The sequence below is a fragment of the Pollicipes pollicipes genome, unplaced genomic scaffold (assembly GCF_011947565.3).
Source record: "Pollicipes pollicipes isolate AB1234 unplaced genomic scaffold, Ppol_2.1 Scaffold_5724;HRSCAF=6776_pilon_pilon_pilon, whole genome shotgun sequence".
Lineage (NCBI taxonomy): Eukaryota > Metazoa > Arthropoda > Thecostraca > Pollicipedomorpha > Pollicipedidae > Pollicipes > Pollicipes pollicipes.
In genome coordinates this window covers 44,577,753-44,600,491 of record NW_023596746.1, presented here as the reverse complement: position 1 = coordinate 44,600,491, position 22,739 = coordinate 44,577,753, and the positions used below count along the sequence as shown (strand labels likewise).

The 22,739-nt window shown below is 52.9% G+C and overlaps 2 protein-coding genes across 6 annotated transcripts; one reads left to right on the top strand and one right to left on the bottom strand.

The window, feature by feature from the left end:
• The first annotated feature begins 24 nt into the window (after positions 1-24).
• Positions 25-4,030, top strand: LOC119103943 (perlucin-like). 2 transcript variants are annotated; one of them, XM_037227649.1, is made up of 5 exons: positions 25-181; positions 530-693; positions 2,352-2,543; positions 2,914-2,988; positions 3,546-4,030. In XM_037227649.1, the coding sequence occupies exons 2-5, from the start codon at positions 588-590 to the stop codon at positions 3,719-3,721; spliced, it is 549 nt and encodes a 182-aa protein (XP_037083544.1). In that variant the 5' UTR covers positions 25-181; positions 530-587; the 3' UTR covers positions 3,722-4,030. The 2 variants fall into 2 exon arrangements, with proteins under 2 accessions (XP_037083544.1, XP_037083543.1); XM_037227648.1 differs by lacking the exon at positions 25-181 and having other exon boundaries at positions 301-693.
• Positions 4,031-7,504: 3,474 nt separating this feature from the next.
• Positions 7,505-20,207, bottom strand: LOC119103942 (adenylosuccinate lyase). 4 transcript variants are annotated; one of them, XM_037227645.1, is made up of 11 exons: positions 19,882-20,207; positions 14,146-14,318; positions 13,689-13,892; positions 13,006-13,130; positions 12,522-12,679; positions 12,021-12,172; positions 11,596-11,702; positions 10,453-10,563; positions 10,109-10,289; positions 9,517-9,693; positions 7,505-8,473 (listed from the first exon to the last, which is right to left on the bottom strand). In XM_037227645.1, the coding sequence occupies exons 2-11, from the start codon at positions 14,284-14,286 to the stop codon at positions 8,387-8,389; spliced, it is 1,443 nt and encodes a 480-aa protein (XP_037083540.1). In that variant the 5' UTR covers positions 14,287-14,318; positions 19,882-20,207; the 3' UTR covers positions 7,505-8,386. The 4 variants fall into 4 exon arrangements, with proteins under 4 accessions (XP_037083540.1, XP_037083542.1, XP_037083541.1 ...); XM_037227647.1 differs by lacking the exon at positions 19,882-20,207 and adding an exon at positions 19,727-19,805; XM_037227646.1 differs by lacking the exon at positions 19,882-20,207 and adding an exon at positions 19,548-19,787.
• Positions 20,208-22,739: the final 2,532 nt, after the last annotated feature.

Sequence of the window (22,739 nt, the reverse complement as noted above, 5' to 3'; positions counted from 1 at the left end):
GTGTTGCCCGATTGATACGGGCGAGGTCGGCGGTAGCAGTGTAGCATCGTGTCAGGACTGCAGTGGCCCACAGCATCAGACGAGGCCCACGGGACCCGCTCCGGAGGTCAGCTCCAGAGGAGGCCGACGCGACCCGCTCCGGGGTCAGCTCCAGAGGAGACCGACAGGACACGCTCCGGAGGTGAGCCCCAGAGGAGGCCGACAGGACCCGCTCCGGAGGTCAGCTCCAGAGGAGGCCGACAGGACCCGCTCCGGAGGTCAGCTCCAAAGAAGGCTGACCCTGACCGCGCCGCCGACCGGTGTCGGGCGCGTCAGGCCGCTGACGCGGCTGGACCTCATGGTGCGCCGGGCTCCGGCCAGAGACCGTCCACCAGTGCTGACACCGACCAAACACTGCCTACCAGTGCTGATGACTGGCGCCATGCTGACCGACTGTGACCCGACCGTGACCCGACGCTGATCACTGACCCGAGCGGTATCAGCCGTACAGGGCCCGCCCGATCCGCTAACCCGAGGTCGGCCCCGGCAGTGCGGTCCAACGCGGACGGTGGAGGCCCTAAGCATCGGGACAGGGAGAGCGCAGTAGAATGCAGTGGACGTTTCCGACTACCGTGCTGCTCCTGCTGCTCCTGACACAGAGAATCCAGGCCAACTTCATGTTACAGCGGCTCTCCAACCTCCTCGCTCAGAACAGTGAGTCAGCTGCATGTCCTGCCCTAGGTTCGCAGCAGGCATCAGCGCAGTCCACTGCCGAAACCCCTGTCACATGGCCGTCCAGCATTATAACGGCATCAAAGGAACGCATAGCACTATTGAAGCTTGCCACGACCCAACACGGTCAATTAGTCACGCACCGGGCTCGTCGCGTACACATTCGTCCCTTTGATTCCCAGAAGTACCCATAGGTCCCCAGGCAGGTATAAGGCTGATTCCCAGATGAGCCCGCAGTAGCTCAGGTATATTGCTGTCATTGGCATCGATTTTATTTGGTATATGGAGCTTAATGTCCCGAACTTAATAACTTATCCCAATGTGCTTCAAAGAGTCGAGTACCTACTGTGAATAATGCTTCCAGCCGGATCTTGGTCGCACACTGCAGTAACTGTCACCTCCCTTCGTCTGACCTTTGGGGGTCAAACTGTAACGTGAGACGTGAACTATTTCCATGTCATAACACCACATCGCGCAGCTTCCGCAAATACCACAAGTCGCTTTGGTTCCTCGGTCCTGAAAATACCTCCGAGCCGACCTGAACGAACACAATTGACCGTAGCGCCGTCGTCCGCCCGACCCAGGAGGGGATATCACGCATGGGGAACGTCATCCATCACACCAGTCATTACCGGCCGCCTCGGAAGACACACTCAGCTTCCGACACCAGCTGATTAATGTCATTGCTCCACTTTACGTCACATTGTGCTCTGTAAATCGTTCAGCTTTGAGAATGAACGTTTGCGATAACATTTGCAGACGGCTTAATCCCATAATATACCGCCCTGCAATAGGGATCTGACTGAAATATGACTGGCTGCTCAGTGAATGATGCTATCTTGCAGCAGTCTGAAAGCATACAATATTTCAATTTCCTATGGTGTTCGATATGCGGCGACTCCTTGGTATTTTGTGGCCGCTACAGGGTGCAGCCGTACAATCGCTGTATTGAGGGTGTGTGGCCGTAGTGTCCATACGACCTCCGCGTTGGGGGGGGGGGGGGGGGAGAGGACGGCACGCTTCACAGCTCAGAACAGCACTACTGCTTTCCTCCGGGACCGCACGTCTGTTGTGTGATCTCTGTATGACTGTGTATGGTCTCGGTGTGACTACAGCCGTGAAGCGAGCGGTGCTCTGCCTCCGCTGTCATCTGAGGTACATTCGCGTCCTCAGTATGACCTTAGTGTGACATTAGTGTGACTTCGTTCGCTTAGCGCACGGCACTCTGCTTACCACTGTTGCGTCTGAGGTGCGCTTGGGGTGGACTTGTATGGCCACTGCGTGACCTTTGAGTGACCCCTGTGACCTCTGCGGATCGGGAACTCCCTGTACGACGCTATTCTGGGAGGTACGCCGACGCCGTGCGACCTCCGTGTGACCTTCTTGCGGCTGCAGCTTCGCAACGGGCGCTGTTCTGCTTGTCTGTCCTCGGAGGCTCGCGCCCTCTGTGTGACCCCTGTGTGACCCTTACGCGATGGCACCTGGGGAGCTAACGGTGCTTTGCCGGCCGCTGCTCTCTGAGGCAAGAAGCCTCTATGATTTCGGTGTGTCTGCAGCTGTCAAATGAGCAGCGCTGTGTCCGCCGCTATTTTCTGAAGTGCGTGGCCGCTGTGACCCCTGTGACCTCTGTGTGACCGCAGCCGTGGAGCGGGCGGCGCTGTGTCCGCCCCTGTTCTCGGAGGTGCGCGGCCGCTGCTACCACTACGGCTCGTTCCTGGCCAGCTGGTTCCGGGCAGCCGAATATTGTCACAGCATGGGAGAGCATGTCAGCCTGGCCTGCGTGGACGACTCGGTCGAGAACTGGGCCATTAAACGCTGGCTCCTCTTCAACGGTGGGCGCCGGCGTCGACTGCAGAGCGCGTCGCGGAACATGAACCAGGAGCTTAGCAAACATGTCCCGGTGTCGGCTCCCAACACCGCCGTGAAAATTATTGGCATCGTATCATCGTTCAGTAGCTGCTTCATGTCAGTCCCTGTCTGAATGGAACGCGTCTGCTTCATTCGACTGCACTAATAATGGGTGTAAGACAGGATGTTGAATCACTTTGTGGTGATTTGCCGAGTTCACTAACGGGATCGGTGTGATGACCATTTGCGGTCCTGCTTCGCTCGGAGCGCTGACAGCTACGTGCGCGCTTTTCGTCCCGGCCTCGGTCATGTGGCCGCGGACGCGTCGGACTGTAATGAGATCACAACCCGCAGGCGATCACAAGACGGGCGCGTGGATAGGAGGATCGGACAACGGCCACCACGGCATTTGGGCCTGGTTTCCGACGGGTGAGTCCGCGGAGCGCCGGCGTGGAAACCGCTCCCCGGGTTATCTCCGGACCCCCCACCAAGCCTAGGTCAGACCATGTCAGCCGACACATGGCACACATGTGTCGCCTCGAGAGCTGTCCGCCTGACTTCCTCCGTGCGTCGGAGGTGTGGCTATACACCATTCGAACAAAGCGCGCCGTCACTCTGCACCCCTGCACCGTCACGGGCATCGTCACTCTGCACTCCTGCACCGTCACAGGCACCGTCACCCTGCACCCCTGCACCGTCACGGGCGCTGTCACTCTGCACCCCCGCACCGACACGGCACCGTCACTCTGCACCCCCGCACCGTCACGGATACTGTCACGGACGTCGTAACTCTGCACCCCTGTACCGTGACGGTGCAGGGGTGGGCCGACCGCACCGTCGTGTGCGGCCGACCGCGTCGGCCACCTTTGAGAGGGCGCCGAGTGTTGTCAAAAGACTTTACTGGTGAATCCGCGCGCCCACTGTCCCGCTGCTTGTGACCTACAGCGGTCGCGGTCCGCTAATGACCCGTGACTTGTGCGTGGCAGGTCAGCAGGTGCGGTTCGCCGACTGGGGGCCGTCGCAGCCCACCGGCGGTGATCAGCACTGCATGTACATCGTGGGCGGCATGCTGGGCTACCAGTGGGCCGACCTACACTGTGACTTCGAGATGAACTTCATCTGCGAGTACCGTGCCAACCAGGTCACGCCGTGGTGGCGTTAGACCGGCGATGGGCCGGTCTGGAGGAGCCACCCCGTCCAGCAGGAGCCTTTCAACTGACCTGGCGTAACGGCTCCCCCACAGACGACTAGCACGCACCCCGGAGCGGCGGCGACAGCGGCTCCCGCTGGATTGGCGGGAGCCGCACTGCTCCCTCTGGATTCCTGTGCGTTCGTGACGGGTGACCGGTGGCCGACCGCGGGCCGATGGCGTCGTGGCGGGCTGCCTGTGGCCGAGTCCTGGCCGATGGCGTCACGCCGTGGCCGGCGGACGGACGCCGCGCTGTAATGGACGCTCGGCCACGTCCAGAGACCGTACCGTGACGCCGTGGGACGGGGCCGTGGCGCCCTGAGGCCACAGTGCGACGCCCTGGGACTAGGGCCTGATGTCCCGGGTGTAGTAACATTCCACTGACATCAGTAGGCCGTGTTCTGGTGCAGTGACAAACAATTTAGCCATGCCTCACCGAGAAGCCCAGATTCCAGCGGCGGCTGGTTTAACCGTGCGTGTCTCTGGCGTCTTGGACAGCGATCGCTTGGAGAATTTAGCTGACTATAAAGATGGACGCTGGACAGGTGCTGCCGTACCGACAGCTGACAGCTCTGGGTGACGGATGTGAGTGATAGACATGCTGGACGTGCCGGAACGTATCACTATGAGTGTGGTGATGCACTGTCTTGACGCTGTCCGCACGCAGGGGCGTGTGCACGTAGCAACCCCCCTGGCACGTGCACATCCGTTGACAAATATTTGACATACACGGGTAAAAGCAAGCAAATCGTGAAGATGCAACGATTTTCGCAATGCACAAAACATTGCAATCTCCTGACAAACACCGAACATGATTCTCAGTGCTACTTTTTTAATTGTGACATTTAAACGTGACCTTTGCATTGTGACACCACGTGAACCTCCCCCCCCCCCCCCCGCCGGTCCGGCTTCTCCGGGATGCAGTGGTGGACAAAACCATGTGTTCATTGACGACGTCATAAGTATGTTGTGCATCCTAAGGGCTACTTTCTCGGCCTGATGTACATCTGAAGGGATAGCATTTCCCTGCCTATGTAGCCGATATGATAAAAAAGTGTCGACAATTATTATACAAACAGATTGCTTTACACCCAGTGAGATCTTCCGCCGCCTCCGTGGTCCGGTGGAAAGATGCTGGACCCGTATTCCAGCGGCACTGGTTACGAGCCCCAGAGCGGGCGCATTGTTTGGCCCGACTGAAATGGGAAGGTCAACTGGGAACTGGCCAACGAGGGTCAACCCTGGCCCAAGGCGGCCGTGCCGCAACATAACGCGGCACATGAAACCCCTCCGCATTCCTGTCTGGCGTCAGGACGGAGGCAAAGTTATCCGTTGAACTGGACGGTGCGACTCGGGTGGTGGGCTCAGGGAACACGCAACACGCTATGCTTAGCAGGTTCCATGACCCCATTCGCCCGTACAAGCTATTAGGGATAAATTATAAAAAACAGATTCGGCATCGACTCCGAGGAACCATCCTTGCTTCTATACCTAAGTAGTGTATCACAAGGCTGCCATATGCATCAATAGATCGCAAGTGTGTCAGCACTAAAAATAGGCTCCAATCTACCCTGCTTTTCGTGCCTGAGCCCGTTAAAAGTGCCTCTTTCGACCTCTCTTTGGCTTCGGAACGCCGCGCTGGATGAGAGCTCGCCCGTGAAGAACTGAGGCGTCTTGTTTAACAAGCACATGACTCGAGGCTTTCATGAATCTGCGCTCGTGCGAAAATCTAACGGCCGTCTCCCACGTCCGCTGGCGTTCAACTATGACCGGCTCTGGGTCGCGTACAGGAAGGAGTGTTTTTTTAGCGTTGGTCTCGGCGTTCGAGCGAGCGCCTTACTCGCGAACTTCACGTTTCGGGCCAGACAGCATGTATGTTTGTATACATGTACAGAGTACGTGCGGAGGTCGACAATAAATATTGTGCAAGATCTGACCACGGTTGAGACAAGACGCACAATATGCCTCAGTTTCCCTCACACTAATGGCATGTACACCGGCGAAACGTTGGTTCCCACGTTCCAAAGTGGGTTGGTTCAGTGGGTTGTTCAATTTTTCACCGAACTATCGCTTCGGTATCCAGTGAACTCACCAGGGGGCTCATCCCAACCTTGCGGCCGGGGACAGGGCGCAGCAGAGGGCGTCACAGTCACTGAGCGATGCTCCCGGGAGACGTGCGGCCTCCTTGCCAGCAGAAAAACGAAATCACTTTATGGTATTGAAAGCATGACCCACTCGTCCCCGCCTGATCCTTAACGAGGGTCGATGGACCATTTAGCACCGTGGTAAAACTACATAACATTTCCCCGGTGACTGAACCGATGTTACCTTCTTGATTGTAATCTGATGGTGAACGTTAACGCAGATGGAACATAATTTACAGCATTCCGGTACGACTGCAGCCGGCCGTCGCACTCTACAATACAACGGTCAGAAACAAGAGTAAGTCTGGTAGAAATCAGTTGGCCTTCAGGGGAGCAGGAACTTACCACAGAGAATAGCACTCCTGTTACCAGTTACAATGGTTCGGGCATTCACTCCTAGTGGCAAAGGTCAAAATTTGCAAGAATACGTGCGCAGCGGGATGCGGGCTACAACAGCACGCCATTTTATGCTGATGCCAGTCTTGTCCAAATAAAACAACCTCCAAAAAGTACAGGACTAAACTATGTTGTTCTCATTTAACTGCGGAGTTGTGTGCTATTTAGATAAGGGCATTACGCCGTTGCTCCATTACAGCCTGCTGTTAGAAATGCAGATGCAGCACGGTGCACACAATCTACGTACACACATAGTGTAACAAGTACGCGAATGGAACGAAGCCCATGATACTTCCTCGAATAAATGCGGTCCAAGACAACTGTACGCGTAATGACTTCTCTCTGCGCTTAAATCGCAACGTTGCGCGCATCTTGGATGATATCACCACCCACACCGCATTTTGTATAAATTCGATGTTGTTTCAAGATACAAATACGGTTGCCTTCTTGCTGTTGCTAGAATTGTACCTGGCGTACGTGATGGTCGCTGCTGGCCCCTGGCCTCGGCCAGAGCTTCCTATTCCTCCGACTCCTGAACGGACGTCACCCCCGTTGTTCGCTGTTCTCAGTTGTGGGTGCCCATCACATCAGTTGGTATTCTGCGATGCTCCAATCCCGTTGAAGTAGATGCTGTTGATGCTAGACCTCACCGACACCCTTTGTCTGGCCTTGTTTATCCACCAGCTTAGAAATCCGGAGCCAGCGCAGTTAAATCAAGGCGATCTCAGCAACAACACTACCTGCTCCAGCTGTTTAGTCCCATTTAGTCGCATGTTTTCAACCGATCATGTCCGCGCGTTTGTGCTGTAAGCTGTATACAACTTACACACATAAAGTTCGGTATCTCATTCGGAGCTCACTCAGACAACAGAACCCCGACGCGCTCCCGGAAAACGTTCCGCAGAGGCTCTGAAACGCGACCCGGCGCATTACGACTTCAGCCAAGTGGCACGTGCAGTCGACGCCCGGTACCAGCTGCCTCGAAGACTTGGATCTGTCTTACCAAGTCTTCAACTCCGGATTGCCGCATGCAAGAAAACACGCATGTCGCGGCCCACGGTTTTCAGAGGGTCTGCTATTTCTCCTATGGGGTCCCATCTCACTTTTATGGCCTAACGACGGCCTGCTACGATAACCCGAACGGTGGCCTAAACGACCTGCTCCTGCAACCACCAATCGGCTTATGACAACAAAAAGCAGCCGCACGACCGAAATGTGAAAGCTGTTTGCTTTATTGGGTCTATGGTCTTGAGCTATGCTTGCAACACGCACGCGCACACGCACACACACGCACGCGCACACGCACATCATACAGGCACGCACGCACGCACGCACGCACGCACGTACGCACACACGGACAACAATGCAACCCCGATAATTAGAAGTATGGCGCCGGAAGCTGGGTCGATTTTGAAGTAACCATGTCTCACTCGCATCTCCGCTGTATGAGAAAAGGTCGCGTCCGATAATGGGTATCAGACTGTTGACTGGCGTATACAACATCACGCACTCAGTGTTGAAAATAAAAGTGCAGTGATTCAAACACTAACCATGCTTCTCCATGCATGGGACTATATATACACGCCACTAGTCCCGAGAAGCATCGTAAAGATTCCCAAGGCCTTTCGGTGTCGCGTATCACTGGGATATGAAACGGTCACGTCCTTTCAGAACATGATTAACATCCTATACCTTGGCACTGTTCAAAAACCCACAGCACACTGCACGTCATCACACCCAGTGCCCTGTCTGCCACCCCAGGCCAGCTAACGGAACAGTGAGCAGCCTCCGTCCTGCGTCAGGCAGGCTCACATCACCTAGTGTTAGCAGTAAACCGCCACGACTCAAGCTTTGGCAACACTCCCGCTACTCCGAGAAAGCCAAGCGTCCACCTAAAGGATAAATGTGGGTCACCAGCACCACGGTGGAGCTCCCAGGCCACACCAGGACCCGGTAGAGTCTCACAGACGACCCCGGCGCATCTTGAGGGTCCTACAGCCCGCAGCGGCGTCCCTCTGGCGTCACCCGGCCCGCCCCGGCGCCTCTCCGAGGCTTTGGCAGCCGGCACCGGTGTCTTTCCAATGTCCGACTGCCCCGTTCAGATGTGCAGCTCGGCTGCGTCGTCCAGTTGGCCTCTGTAGCGCTCCAGTACCGGCGCCACCTCCTCCGCCAAAAACTGCGTCACCTGGAGCGGAACGGCGCGTCACCCCCTGTCCCCTGGTCCGGTAGCCACACCCCTCACCTGGAGCGGGGCGGCGCGTCACCCCCTGTCCCCTGGTCCGATACCCGCACCCCTCACCTGGAGCGGGGCGGCGCGTCACCCCCTGTCCCCTGGTCCGGTACCCGCACCCCTCACCTGGAGCGGGGCGGCGCGTCACACCCTGTCCCCTGGTCCGGTACCCGCCCTGGAGCGGGGCGGCGCGTCACACCCTGTCCCCTGGTCCAGTACCCGCATCCCTCACCTGGAGCGGGGCGGCGCGTCACACCCCGCCCCCTGGTCCGGTACCCGCATCCCTCACCTGGAGCGGGGCGGCGCGTCACACCCCGCCCCCTGGTCCGGTACCCGCATCCCTCACCTCGAGCGGGGCGGCGCGTCACACCCCGCCCCCTGGTCCGGTACCCGCATCCCTCACCTGGAGCGGGGCGGCGCGTCACACCCCGCCCCCTGGTCCGGTACCCGCATCCCTCACCTCGAGCGGGGCGGCGCGTCACACCCCGCCCCCTGGTCCGGTATCCGCACCCCTCACCGCGGCCTCTAAGACTACCCAGGTCCAGGGCCTTCCCCAGTTTCCTACCAATTCTTGGAATTCCATCCTCTACTTTGGAAATTGCACCAACATGGGCAGAAATCTGCTTTTGTTTTTTGTTGTTTTATTTTTGACAGCCAACATCATTCTATCGTGCGCAAATTGATATGCATCTCAATTTATTGAATACCATTACACCTTATTTACTCGCGATCATTTTCTTTATTTTCGAGCGGTTCGTGCGGGATCCGCGTGACGACATCAGTAGTAACTGGGATTACCGGTTTGCGTAGGAGTTATTTGATACAAAAACACCCCGTCCCGCCCACCGGGACGGGCGGTCACCGCTCCCGCCACCGGACGGGCAGCCGCCGCCCCCGCCCCGCCCACCGGGACGGGCAGCCACCGCTCCCGCCCCGCCCACCGGGACGGGCAGCCGCCGCTCCTGCCCCTCCCACCGGGACGGTCAAACGCCACCCACCTGTTCAGCGGCGCGGCCGGTGAAGGAGGCCGGCTCGAGCAGCGCGTCCATCTGGCCGTGCACGGGCTCGAAGTAGGCACAGGCGCGCAGACGCTCCACCAGATCGTTGTCCGCACCCTCCTGCTTGACCCGGTCGCCAGCCGCCTGCGAAAGCTGCCGCAGCTGCTCGTGGCATTCCTGCCGACCGAGCGGAGCGGTCGGATCAGGTCAAATCAGGTCAGGTCAGGCACGCCGGCGACACGTCGGGGGCGGTACACGGAGCGCAAAGAGCAGAACAATCGTGACTATGACGGTCGACTGACAAAGCTCAAGCGATCTCGACAACTAAGCCAGAGGCTGAAAGATATTCAGACAGAGATATTCCAACCTTGGCAGGTTAGAAGGCTTTGCACTTTAATTGCTGAGAGGTCCAGACCACCATTCACCGAGATATATCCTCCTGCTGTGGCAACTCAACACGCATAACGACGTTGACGAGACACGGAAATATCGCGACCATTTAGGTTGAAAATGGTAACTCTGGGCCAATAATGAGACTGTAAGACCGGAATTCCGCGGTGGTTCGGGAGATCACCGCCACACAGACACTAACCTGTCGGTCGGCGCCCGCCTTCACCATGGCCATGATGATGTTCTCGGAGGCCATGAACGGCAGCTCCTGCTGGATGTGCCGCTGTATGACCCGCGGGTACACCACCAGGCCTTCTGTGATGTTCTGCAGCGTCAGCAGCAAACCGTCGGCGGCGAGGAACGCCTCCGACAGCGTGAGCCGGCTGCAGACACAGACAGCAGCGGTCGGAAGGGAACCGGGCGTCCCCGTCATGGCCCAGTGCCGGGCCTCAGACAATGGTAGGCGGGTACGAATCACATATAGCAGGGCCGATATCTCAACCTGACTTCTCTCTCGCCCGCCTCCCCCAGACGGGCGAGACTAACCGGTTGGCGGAGTCGTCGAGTGTGCGCTCCATCCACTGCGTAGCGGCCGTTGGCAGGGCGTTGGAAGGCAGCGCCATCAGGTGGCGCGCCAGAGCACAGCACCGCTCCGACCTGACGACAGGCGCACACGGCGTCAGGAGCGCAGTGTGGCGCACGGCGGCACGCGGCGTCAGGCGTGTGGTGCGGCGCACGGCGGCACGCGGCGTCAGGCGCGCGGTGTGGCGTATGGCGGCACGCGGCGTCAGGCGTGCGGTGCGGCACACGGCGTCAGGCGCGCGGTGTGGCGTATGGCGGCACGCGGCGTCAGGCGCGCGGTGTGGCACATGGCGGCACGCGGCGTCAGGCGCGCGGTGTGGCGTATGGCGGCACGCGGCGTCAGGAGCGCAGTGTGGCGCACGGCGGCACGCGGCGTCAGGCGTGTGGTGCGGCGCACGGCGGCACGCGGCGTCAGGCGCGCGGTGTGGCGCATGGCGGCACGCGGCGTCAGGCGTGCGGTGCGGCACACGGCGGCACGCGGCGCCAGGTGCGCGGTGTGGCGTATGGCGGCACGCGGCGTCAGGCGCGCGGTATGGCACATGGCGGCACGCGGCGTAAGGCGCGCGGTGTGGCGTATGGCGGCACGCGGCGTCAGGCGCGGCACGCGGCGTCAGGAGCGCAGTGTGGCGCACGGCGGCACGCGGCGTCAGGCGTGTGGTGCGGCGCACGGCGGCACGCAGCGTCAGGAGCGCAGTGTGGCGTATGGCGGCACGCGGCGTCCGGCGTGCGATGCGACCCAGTCGCCGAACACGTGGGTACGCACGCAAACACGCGTATAGTCGACCGACGTGTTAATTACTATAACGATGCGATGAACTTCACGCGGCACGTGAAAAACTTCAGCACGTCATCAGGGGCGCGGTCTGAATGGAATCTTATGGCGGTCACCTGACACTTGCAAAACCTTAAACAAATACTACAAGCACGACATGGCACTGCGGCACACCACGACCACAGCACACTCCCTCGCACCGGCTTTGCAGATCACAGCAGCGGTGCGTCCTACTAAGCCCTACGACCCCACGGTGTGTTCCCACGACTTGGCCCTCACGAGTGGACCAGTTCTGCCTGCTGCACCAGTCAGGCCGTTACCACGCGCCCCCTCACCTCATCGGGTTGCGTTTGTAGGGCATGGCTGACGAGCCGATCTGTGACTTTTCGAACGGCTCCTCCAGCTCCTTCATACTGGCCAGCAGGCGGATGTCGGTGCACATCTGCCGGTCAGCACCCGGTCAGCACCCCGTCAGCAGTCACGCGCGCACGGGCCGGCCATTGACTACAGATACTCCTGACACGTACGCTGAGACCAACATCGCTCCGCGATGTACACGTGCTAAGGGTCAAAGCCAAAGGACTAAAGACATGATGATTTGTTGACCCCACCGGTCAGAACGTCTGATTCCCGTGAAAGGAAATATAACGCGCTGAGGAGACACACACACACACAAAACACCCCCGCATATCAGCCAGACCAGTGCTCCGGTTTCCCGGGCTCCGAGGGCCCAGGCCCACGTGGGGGCTACGCCACCGACCTTATGCGCGCTGGCGCCTAGGCTGGCCAGTGCCTGCACCATCATCACATCCAGCTTGCGTGGGTACGTCTGTCCGCAGATGGTGTAGCAGGAGGAGAAGCCAGCCAGCTCCGTCACACGCCGATCCAGCCGCACCACCTTGTCGTGGTCACCTGATAGACGACGGCGGGGGTCGGTGAGTCAAGCAGCAGATAGCATGGCAACCGATAGCATGGCTACCTGATTGCATTTACTAGTAAAACACCGAAAATATTGTTTTATATCGTGATGAAACAATACACTTCAATGGCCACGCGAGATTAAATACACGCGCAAAACACTAACAACATGAATTTACTCCCAGATGTAGTGCGTGACATTCGAGTAAGTACAAGCTGGCCTTACAGACATCCACCTTGCAATGTTGGATCGGAGCACACCGGTACTGGAGCCATGCATGTTTTGGCCTTAGCAAGTAAGACCGGAGCGCGCGCGGACAGTGCCTCAGAGTCAGGCCCCTACCGGCGAACAGCTGGAGGAAGGAGGCCTGCGTGCCCGTGGTGCCCTTGACGCCGCGGAAGCGCAGGTCTTTCCGGAGCTGGCGCAACGTCTGCTCGTCCAGCACCAGGTCCTGCAGCCAGAGGCACGACCGCTTCCCCACCGTGGTCAGCTGCGCGGGCCTGCCCGGCGGAGACAGAAGCCCCCGGACTGGCGTTTACGCGAGGTCCTGTCTCAACCCCAGCTGGACCGACCCTCGCGCAATGCACCGCGTGAGAAGGGTGGCTGCGTTAGCATGAGCACGAGGTCGTGCAGCGGCGTAGCCATGGCAGACGGCCGACCATACGGTGGTGCTGATTCACGAGACCAGCCCGGGGTGTCGTGACCGGGCACCCGGGCACGCCGACTGAGGAAGGCGTCCTCCTGGCGTGGCCGGAGCCAGCGGGGCTGCTGATCCGGTCTGAGCGCGGCGGGAAACGGCGGGGGGGGGGGGGGGGGCAATACTCACTGCAGATGCGTAAACCCCAGGGTGGGCAGGGCGGCGTACTTCTCGGAAAAGATGCCCAAGCGCTGTATGCAGCGGCCCAGACGCGGCAGCAGGATGTCCAGGCCGTCTCGGATCACAATCAGGTCCTACACGCAGGCACCAGGTCCAAGATCAGTGGTCCGGTCCTGCTGCATTTGGTCAATTGTTAATGACCAGGTTCTGACGAGATCTGACCAACCACTGACAATCTGGCCCTTCTGGTTAAAATATTGTGAACAACATCAGACAAATCAGTCCAAGTAGCTGTTCCTGAAATCGTTCATAACCTGCCGCAGGGATCAGATGTTCATATCCTAATTCACACAGGTGATCAGAGCATTCTGCGAGGTCACCACAATATCCTTATGATATGTTCTGACTGGCTGACTTATGGATGCAATTGGGTCAGAAAAAGCATAGTTTGCAGCACTCTAACCCAATGCTGGGGAGCACCCACAATAACATCACACAGTTTTTACCACCAGACTGCAAAAGCACAAATCAGGTCTAGTTTGCAAGATTGTCAGCCAACCCAAAACATTTGTTTTCCGCTCCCACCCTATGTCGGTACAACATAGTATTAACACCATACAAATGCATCAAAACACTAACACTGCCTAGCACAAGTGTGGGTGCCATCACTATCAGCAGACCCAGGACCGCACCGTGTTGTCACCGACGAAGCAGGAGGTGGCACCCAGGTGGATTACGCCGGCCGCCAGCGGACAGGCAGCGGCGAACGTGTGCACGTGTGCCATGACGTCATGTCGCACGCGCCGCTCGTGCTCGGCGGCGGCTGCCAGGTCGATGTCTTCCAGGTGAGCGGCCATCTCGGCCAGCTGGGTATCCAGAATGGGCAGGCCCAGCTCCTGGTGGCGAGATTACACTGGTGAGGGGCGGCGACAGTGGTACACAGCCGCCTGATGCAAGTCACACTCTGGGATTTGCATGGAGAGAGGGGTGATAGTTTTGCTACCACAGACAGGCTGGTGATGCTGAAGGTTGGGATAGAGCTGATAGTGTTCAGAAAAACAAAACGAGTTCCTCGTGAGGAAGAGTTGGGCTGACAAGAATCTTGTACATCAGATGGCCAACCTAGCACACTCTGGAACTTATATATACCTGCTCTGCTTGAGCCAAATAAAGCCATAGTTTTCTCCAAGTGGAAAATTTCTTCTGGTCGCTGAAGTTAAAATTCATCTCTGGTGATGTGTACCGTGACGATAGAGGTGACTGATAAGTACTGCCACTAGTCTTGTCCATTTTTGGAGTGGCTTGGATCTTGACAATATATTCTGGAAGATGACAGTCATGTGAATAACATTTCACTGTGAAAACAGCCTTGCTTATTAATGCCTCAGTGGGGTGCATTAGCTTGAGTGTAATTGGTCACTTGAACCACACAATGAAAAAGGAAGAAACCTTGAGAAGAAATGATTGCTCTAGAATCACATACAGGACACTTGTTTGCCCATTTTTACACCACATTATACAAGATGCACAGTCTGTTTTGAAACTCAAGAATACTTACATACAAAATTAATCATGTGTGATGGGTTAATGCATTTATGGCCATTTACAACCTTATTGGTTCACCACCTTCCTGATATATTTCCTTGTTGCTGCCCAGGATCCCAAACCCTCAGGATTCACCTCAGGTTTGGGTTGTTTTCAGATGCGTCACTTCCTGTCCGAAGTTGACTCTTGAAAAATTTCTGATAAGTGGATACACAAGATGAAGGTGGGATTTATCAGCCCCGTTTTAATTAACGCCGAGCACACAAGGGTGGTGAAAGGTCACAGTGCGCAGAAATGACGACAATGGACCCATCACTTCCAGACCAGTCAGATAATACCGAACATTATAATTTGTATTTGGTATTGAATACGAACGCCAATCAACTCCCCATCAATTGAGCCGAACAACCAGGAATGCTTAATGCGTTGTGGTTTAACTCAAGATGAGATTAAATCTACGAGGATCTCCTTTGTCTGGGAAGCACCAGATATTTATGGACAATTTACTGTCATATACTAAACCAATTCCAGTTCCTAAGTAGTTTCAGTTCTGTACTTCAAAAGCGTTTCTGTTCTGTTGTCCAGGAGTAGGGATGGATCCAGGATTTCGTCAAGGGGGACCACGCAACATTGTGGAGCCCCCTGGAGTTCGATGCCACCTCCAAAAAATGTCCTCGCATTTCCGTCGTTATGTTTTAAGGCAAGTCGTATGTAACATGTGTATATATATATATATATATATATATATATATATATATATATATATATATATATATCTGTCTACGGCCGGAGAGAGTTCGTTAACGAATATGCTTTCCCAAATTTGCCAAAATTGCCAAACTTTCGCCCCCCCCCCAAATAGATATAGATATAGATATAGATATAGATATAGATATATATATATATATATATATATATATACAGATATATATATATATATATATATATATATATATATATATATATATATATATATATATATATATATATAACAGAAACATTCATAATGGGAACGCCACAGACACAATGAGAACATTATTGCCACAATCATATCAGTAATGCTCACCGCCCACCACCTAATAGTTCAATAGATCTGCGAGGCTTTGTCTGTCTGTTTACGGCCGGCGAGAGTTCGTTAACGGACATGCTTTCCCAAATTTGAAGGCGTCTTCTGTCATTGCACATCCGTAAAATGTCGGTGCTGTCTGTCAGTTGTTGTCGTGTCAATGCCATGTCGTGTTGGTGTCGCATGTGGTCCAGAGGTGCCCCGTTGCGTAAGTGCATTGTCAGGCGTAGAGAGTGTCGTTGTGGCTACACCAATGTAGTGTATGGAACGAAGTTTGCAGCCTTCGATGTCGCATGTGAATTGCTACACTACATTAGCGCATTGTAGTTTGTCCGATTTGTCTGGGTTGTTTCTCATAAGTTATATATTTTCTCATTACGATAATAAATGACGATATCTATTTTGTGGTCGTTTTTTTTGCTTTTGATATGTCGAGATATTTTCCCGCAAAGCTTTTTCGTCTTGTTTGTGGGTATGTGCCATTTGATTTCGATAATACAGTTTGACGGCTGGTTGGATGTCTTGTCTTGGTTTGCCGTCAAAGTGTCTTGTCATATGTCGTTGTTTCCAAGGTCAGAATTTGAAAAACCTTCGTTCACCAAGACCTGTCTGATCCTTATCAATTCTGAATGTAGTCCTGTCGAATCAGAGCAGTGCCTAAATGCTCGTCTAATGAAGGGCCTTATGACGCTAACTTTGTAGCGTCGAGTACGCTCACTGTCAGCATTCAAGCACCGCCCGCCGTTAGTCTGTTTTCGGTATACAGTCGTCTTGAATTGTTGTCCTTGTCCATCGACAGTCACGTCAAGGAAGGGCATTACGTTTTGCACACTTAGCTCTGTTGTGAATTTTGAGCCAGACTGCTCTTCAAAGGTGTTTTTGAGACGTCCTAGTTGGTCAATGTCCCTAACTTCCACAAAGGTATCGTCTACGTAGCGGCAGTAAACGTCCGGTCTTATGTCGTCACTTTGTAGTATGTCGGCTTCTACGTGTCCCACATAGAATTTGGCGAATAAAGGTCCTAGAGGCGAGCCCAAGGGTGAGCCCATCGCAACACTCTCAATTTGGCAATACATTCGGCCACCGAGCCCGCAGAAAGGAACTTCCAACGTACAGGCTTTTAGTAATTGTTCAAGAAGGCGCTTTGATATCTTGAAAGGAGGAAATTCGGGATGATTGTAGACGCGGTCAAGGATAATTGATATGGTTCTTTCAATGGGCATGTTTGTGAGTAAATTTTCAATATCTAGAGAGGCTAGTAGACCGTTAGGTTGGCGAGATCGCACTACATCAATACACTCATCCGTTGACAAGCTGCAAGACATGGGAAGATGTGGGGACAAAAGATCATTAAGACGTTTTACAATTCTATAAGTTGGTGAAGGGATCTGTGAAATTATTGGACGAAAGGGGTGGCCGTTTTATGTGAGTTTTTACAGACCAATAAGCATAACCAGACGCAAACTCACCCGTCATCTTGGAAAAGTGTATGCCATCAACAGCGGCATTGGCACCAGTGATTAGTTTGTTAAGTTTGGTCTTGAGATTGTCTGTTGGATCTTTTGTGATGCGCCGGCATTTCTTATCGCCGTTCAAGATACAGTTTAGTTTCTCATGATATTCTTTTTTTTGTAAAATATTGCGTACAGTGATGACTTGTCCGCTCGCCGAATGGTGATGTCTTTTTCTTGAAGTTCCTCTGCCGCCATTCCGAGTCCATGTGTGAATATCTTGCTCCTATCATTTCCACGCTTTTTCGTGCTCTCTCCCAGCAAACTGTTCTTTATATCCTTCTCTATGGTAACTTTGTCCTCTTTTTCCAAATTCGAGATATCCTGGTAAAAAATTAAAGTTCTACTTTCTTCTTAAGTTTATCATATTTCAACAACACATAACAATTAAGTCCAAGATCAAGCAACTCTTTTTGTTCCTCAGTAAGATCATGGTGAGATAAATTGATGTAACCATCGGTAGTTTCCGGTAATACTATATGACCACCATAGAGCCTTGGGAGCTTTTTCACGATTCTGTTTCTAGTAAGACGTCTAGCATCACATTCAATCACGTCGAGTTCGTCAAGTACTTTTTGTTTTAGTTCATGTTTAGGGCAACATCTCTGTAGCTCTTCTTCTAAAACTTTTTTTGGGTTGGCATGGGTTTAATGTAGGGCATATCTGCTGTAGGGCAATCTGCCACATGGGTGTACCATAGGGCATATAAAGCATATATATATATATATATATATATACTTATACTTATACTTATATATATTAATATATATATATATATATATATATATATATATATATATATATATATATATATATATTTTATATACATATATATATATATATATATATATATATATATATATATATATATATATATATATATATATATATAAGTACATATATATGCATGTATGTATTTACTTATTCATTCATTTCATAAATATCCAAACCCATCTTACTGTGTGGATGTGCCTTAAAGCAAGTACCTTATAAAGCTAGGCGTGCTACGCATGCACCCACATATAACTCACTCATTTTCTACAGGTCATGTTAAATGCCGTGATTTTGAGACTCAGTGTTTCATAACAACAGACAACTACTTTTTCAGAACAACTTGAGTTGGCTGCGAACAACCTTTAAAACCAAGCAAAACCAAGCATGGACTTCATTCCTCGCTTATGTTTTTACCACTAGCCAGCTAGGGGATGTAATCAGTTGATGGCTGCCCAGCCAGCATTCACAAAGGGACCCACATGGGTTTAATGTAGCACAACTGGGTTAATGTGGGCGTGGGCTGCAGGTGGACTTTTAACTGGGCTCCAGCTGGGCCCCACATGGGGCACCTACATCATTTCGTATTTGTGCATACATGGGAGCTGTCTGTCTTGTACTGTTTGTCAGAATTTATCATGTCAAGAAGAAATCACTCACCAGGAGGGAATACCTGCATTGGTGGGATGCATGTACGCCACATGGGCAAATGTCAATGTAGGCTGCTGGTGGGCTGGCTTAATCTGGGGCCAAGATGAGCTGCCCGTATGTTACATGCACAATAAAGTTGCCACATGTACAACACTGATGTGTACACCAATTGTTTCATTGTCTAAGGTTTACCATATTGTGTACAATTATTCCAACACATGGGACTGCTCCTTGGACTGGGGTCCATATGGGGCTGAGCAAGTGCTAGCTGGGCTCATGTTCATGTAGGTTGTAGGTGGGCTGGTTTGCAAGCTACATCTGGTACCCAGGTGAGTTACCAGTATGCTACTATATTTGGTGCAGGTGCATTAGGCTTGTTACCTTGTGCTCCTGCATTGAATTTTTCCTTATGGTATGCAAGTGAGTATATAACAAAGAAGAACAGAACAGGTTGGGGCTCAAATGGGATGTATGCGGGTAAGTCAGGCTCATGTCAACATGGACCGCAAATGGACTGGTCTGTTGTATGGGCACCAACACTTGAGCAAGAATCTTAACAGCAAAGGCTTATTTGACAGTCACTGGAGCAGCAAGTGGCTGGACCAGTATCTGAAATTCAGTTTTGGCTCTTGGGGGAGAGAACAAAAATATTACAACTACAGCTTGTAGTGAGAATAAAATAACCCCAGTAAATTTGCACTGCATTCACAGCTTGCACTTAAGGACATTCTTTGGTAGCAGATGACTGTAAACACCATGCTCTAGTGGGTCTCAGTGATTGCCAAAGACCATTAGAAATTGGCTGGTTGCAATTCTTAAATTTTCTAGCCTCGTAACTAAGTGCTTCCTTCCCAAGTCCATGCTTGCACCTAATGTATTTTTAAGCTATGGAGGGTCATGGTATACATTGCTACCTCATGTTAAAAAAGAGCGTTGTACATCAGTTGTCGTTTTTAATGCAGAACATATCGTACCTAATTGCAAAAACGAGTCATCTAAACACTTACCTTGGAACTTAAATAACTACGATAGCGAACATCCGAACACCGCAAACACGCAGCAATCGCGCCGCCTATTAAGCTGGATAGAATGCCTGGATAGAAATAGAATTTAGCCCTTCCCCAACTTTGAGAAAAAAGAACATAGTTTGCACCATTTCTTCGGGATAAAAAATTCATCTGCTCACCCACTCTACCAATTTATGTACACAACTACACCACGAGCGACGTCTGGCTGCTGCGTGACCGGGGGTCAGAGGCCAACGCAGCAGGGGCGGAGGAATTATTTCCCCCTAACAGAGCAATCCAGCGGCCTAAAGTTAGCATCACTACATCTACTCACCGGCGTTGAGTCTGATACAAAACTTTTCTCGACGTATGACACCGAGCTAAATTAATATTACGCCTTTATCTACACCACCGACCATTCCCGCTATCACCACCCCTCGCGCGGCTCATCCAAAACAAGGTCGGTAAGCTATATAAATAGCGCACACGCAATAGCAGTGTTCAACGACAGGGACGCTGTATGTTAGTTATCTTTCAGTATTCCTTTTTAGGACCTTTTTATTTTGTTCATGCTATTGGTTGGCAAAACCCGGCTAGAACAAAAGGTAGATATCTAAAGACGTAAATAATCATATAAATACACAAGTAAAAGTTATTCTCGGCGGAAAAGAGGAGACCCCGCTTTAGCCTTATCCTTAGATCATGATTCTGTAGCGACGCTCTGTGGACCGATAGAACAATGTCATGCTTTTGTTTAATGACGCTTTAATGCATTTTCATCACGTATTGAGCTCGGATTTCTAAGCGGAGAATATGTCTTCTCTCCAATGCTAAATCCTCCCCAAGGGCCGGAGACTCGAGGAGCCCTGGCTTTTCGCGTGCCCAAGCGAGTGATTGGGATGGTGTTTGACGTCACCAGTATACGTTCTATGCAATACCGATTTTTGATAGTTTCAAATACAACGTTAATAAAAGTGATGGTTAAAAAAGAATAAAAAAGTTCATTCATCAATATATGATTAATTCATGCTATATTTAAGGGGTACATATACCTTCGTATCAGTTTTTTCTTTTGTTACAATGATTTCTACGTACAACCCAGAAACGTTGAATCGTGCCGCGTACGAGATATTATCTACGCTTCTCCCAGGTCCGCCGAGAGGCGCTGTGGCTTTCGGTGCTGGCACGGGCCTGGTGTATGGGCGCGTCCGTGTCGTTATTGGACGGTAGGTGGGTTAAACATGTGCTGGTGAGCAGCAGCAGAACCGGGCACTGGATGCATGGCAAGGATAGATTATGTGTGATATGGTAGAGAGATTCGGCTGTAACCCGCAAACAGTACCCGTCGTTCAGCCGTGAGTCTGGCGCGTCATGCTGTTGAAGTTGCAGAAACAGCTTGCCTCCATCGCTCACAGAGAACAATTTTTTAAATTCCTTAGGTGTATGTTCGTGGAGAACAAAATGTTTTTGGGCTGAAAACACCACGAAACACCCAGGTTTCAGACACTGGGCTGGACTGTCCTATGCGCGTGTCGCTGCGTGAGAGAGAACGGATGTTGGCGGAGCTTGTCCGGTGCCGCTAACGAAAGGCGCGTAAGACATCATAAAATAATTCGCCAAATGAAAGGTTTTTACTAGGTGGAACTTTTTCTGTCGGCGTGAAAAAATAATATAAACAGTAGGAAATGATTGTAGGTACAGCTGGCGGAGCTGACGTGACAAGTTCCAGTGAAATCTGATACTGCATAGGGCACGGTGGCATCTAGCGAATTGGGCGGCAGACGCATTTTCAGTGGCGCCGCCTACAACTTTCATGACGCCACCCGCGGCGGCCGTGCCGTCTACGGAGGCGCTGGTGCCTACAGGTGACGCCGTCTACAGGTCTTTTGAGCTCCATGTTGAACCCAGATTGGTTGCCCATATGTTACATACGCAATAAAGCTGCCATATACACAATTACGTGTATATCAATTATATTTATTGCTTTGAGGTTTTGCCATATCGTGAACAATTATTTTACGTGTGCCATCCCCATTCTCACGTCCATGCAGGTTGCGGGCGAGCTGATATTTGGGCTGCATCTGGGACCCAGATGGGCAGCCCATATGCTACCATATTTGATGCAGGTGCGTTAGGTCTGCTCCCTTGTGCTCCTACGTTGGACTTTTCCTTATCGTGTACAAATGAGTGCATAACAAAGGAGAGCAGCACGAGTTTGGGTTCAAATGGGATACATGTGGGTGAGTCGAACTCATGTCAACATGTGCTGCAGGTGGGCTGGTCTTCGGGCTCCATGTCGGACCCAGGTGGGCTGCCCATATGCTGACATCTTTTACACCAGTACATTAGTTTTCGGACTTTCCTCTCCATGGTTGGATATTTTCTGATCGTGTACAAGCTAGTTTGCAACAAAGGTGGGCGACATCGACTGAGATTCAGACGGGCCGCAGGTGGCAAGCTGGCCACATGCCAGCATGGGATGCAAGTGGGCTGGTGCCCGGGCCCTGTCTGGGACCCAGATTGGCTGTCCATATGCTGTGATATTGACTATGTGCGTAACATTTTTCGTATCGTGGGTTTCCTGGTTCCATTTTGCCATTCCAGGTACCAACAAGAGGGATTGCTGGCATGAATTCCATCCGCATGGACTGCGCGTGGGCGAACCTAGCTCAGGCCAACATTGACCGATTCACTGGCATGTCACTTGAGGCAGTTGGCGTGTTCTGTGTCGGATGTTTGTGTGCTAAGGGCATGGAGTGAGCCGTCTATTAGCGTTTCACCGGTTGATGGACCGCTGCTCACGTTTGGAGCCCCCCCCCCCTCGATAATTACGCGTGTCCTGCTGACCGGTCGCCCGCTGGGATCTCGGCCGTGGCGAGTAGGGTTTGGCATGACCGGCCCGCTGACCGGCACCACCGCAACCCCTTCAGGGGCGCGATGGTGCCGCTCAGCGGGCCGACTGGCTAGACGGGCCGGCTGGCCAGGTGGGCCGGCAGCACCGAGCACACCTCTAACCCACTGTCTTCTAAAACCTTGGTCGGAGTTTCTGATGGTTGCACGCAACTGATCAGATGCAGTTTCTTTGAGCTGCTTGGTGCTCAACGAACATAGGCCCAGAGGGTCATGCTTGGACTCATCGACAGCTTTAGTGTCAGAAATCCGGCGTGGGCGACTCCACGCAATTATTTCAAT

Bases quoted from the DNA above. Each gene is read 5' to 3' on its own strand.
- LOC119103942 (XM_037227644.1), bottom strand. The intron at 9,694-10,108 runs GTTAGTGTCTGT...CTCGGTCGGCAG, and splicing joins AGGCGGGCGCCGACCGACAG to GAATGCCACGAGCAGCTGCG. The intron at 8,474-9,516 runs GTGGGTGGCGTT...GTTCCGCTCCAG, and splicing joins CCGGCCGCGCCGCTGAACAG to GTGACGCAGTTTTTGGCGGA.
- LOC119103943 (XM_037227649.1), top strand. From the start codon at position 588: ATGCAGTGGACGTTTCCGACTACCGTGCTGCTCCTGCTGCTCCTGACA. The intron at 694-2,351 runs GTGAGTCAGCTG...GTGTGACCGCAG, and splicing joins CAACCTCCTCGCTCAGAACA to CCGTGGAGCGGGCGGCGCTG. The intron at 2,989-3,545 runs GTGAGTCCGCGG...TGTGCGTGGCAG, and splicing joins TTGGGCCTGGTTTCCGACGG to GTCAGCAGGTGCGGTTCGCC.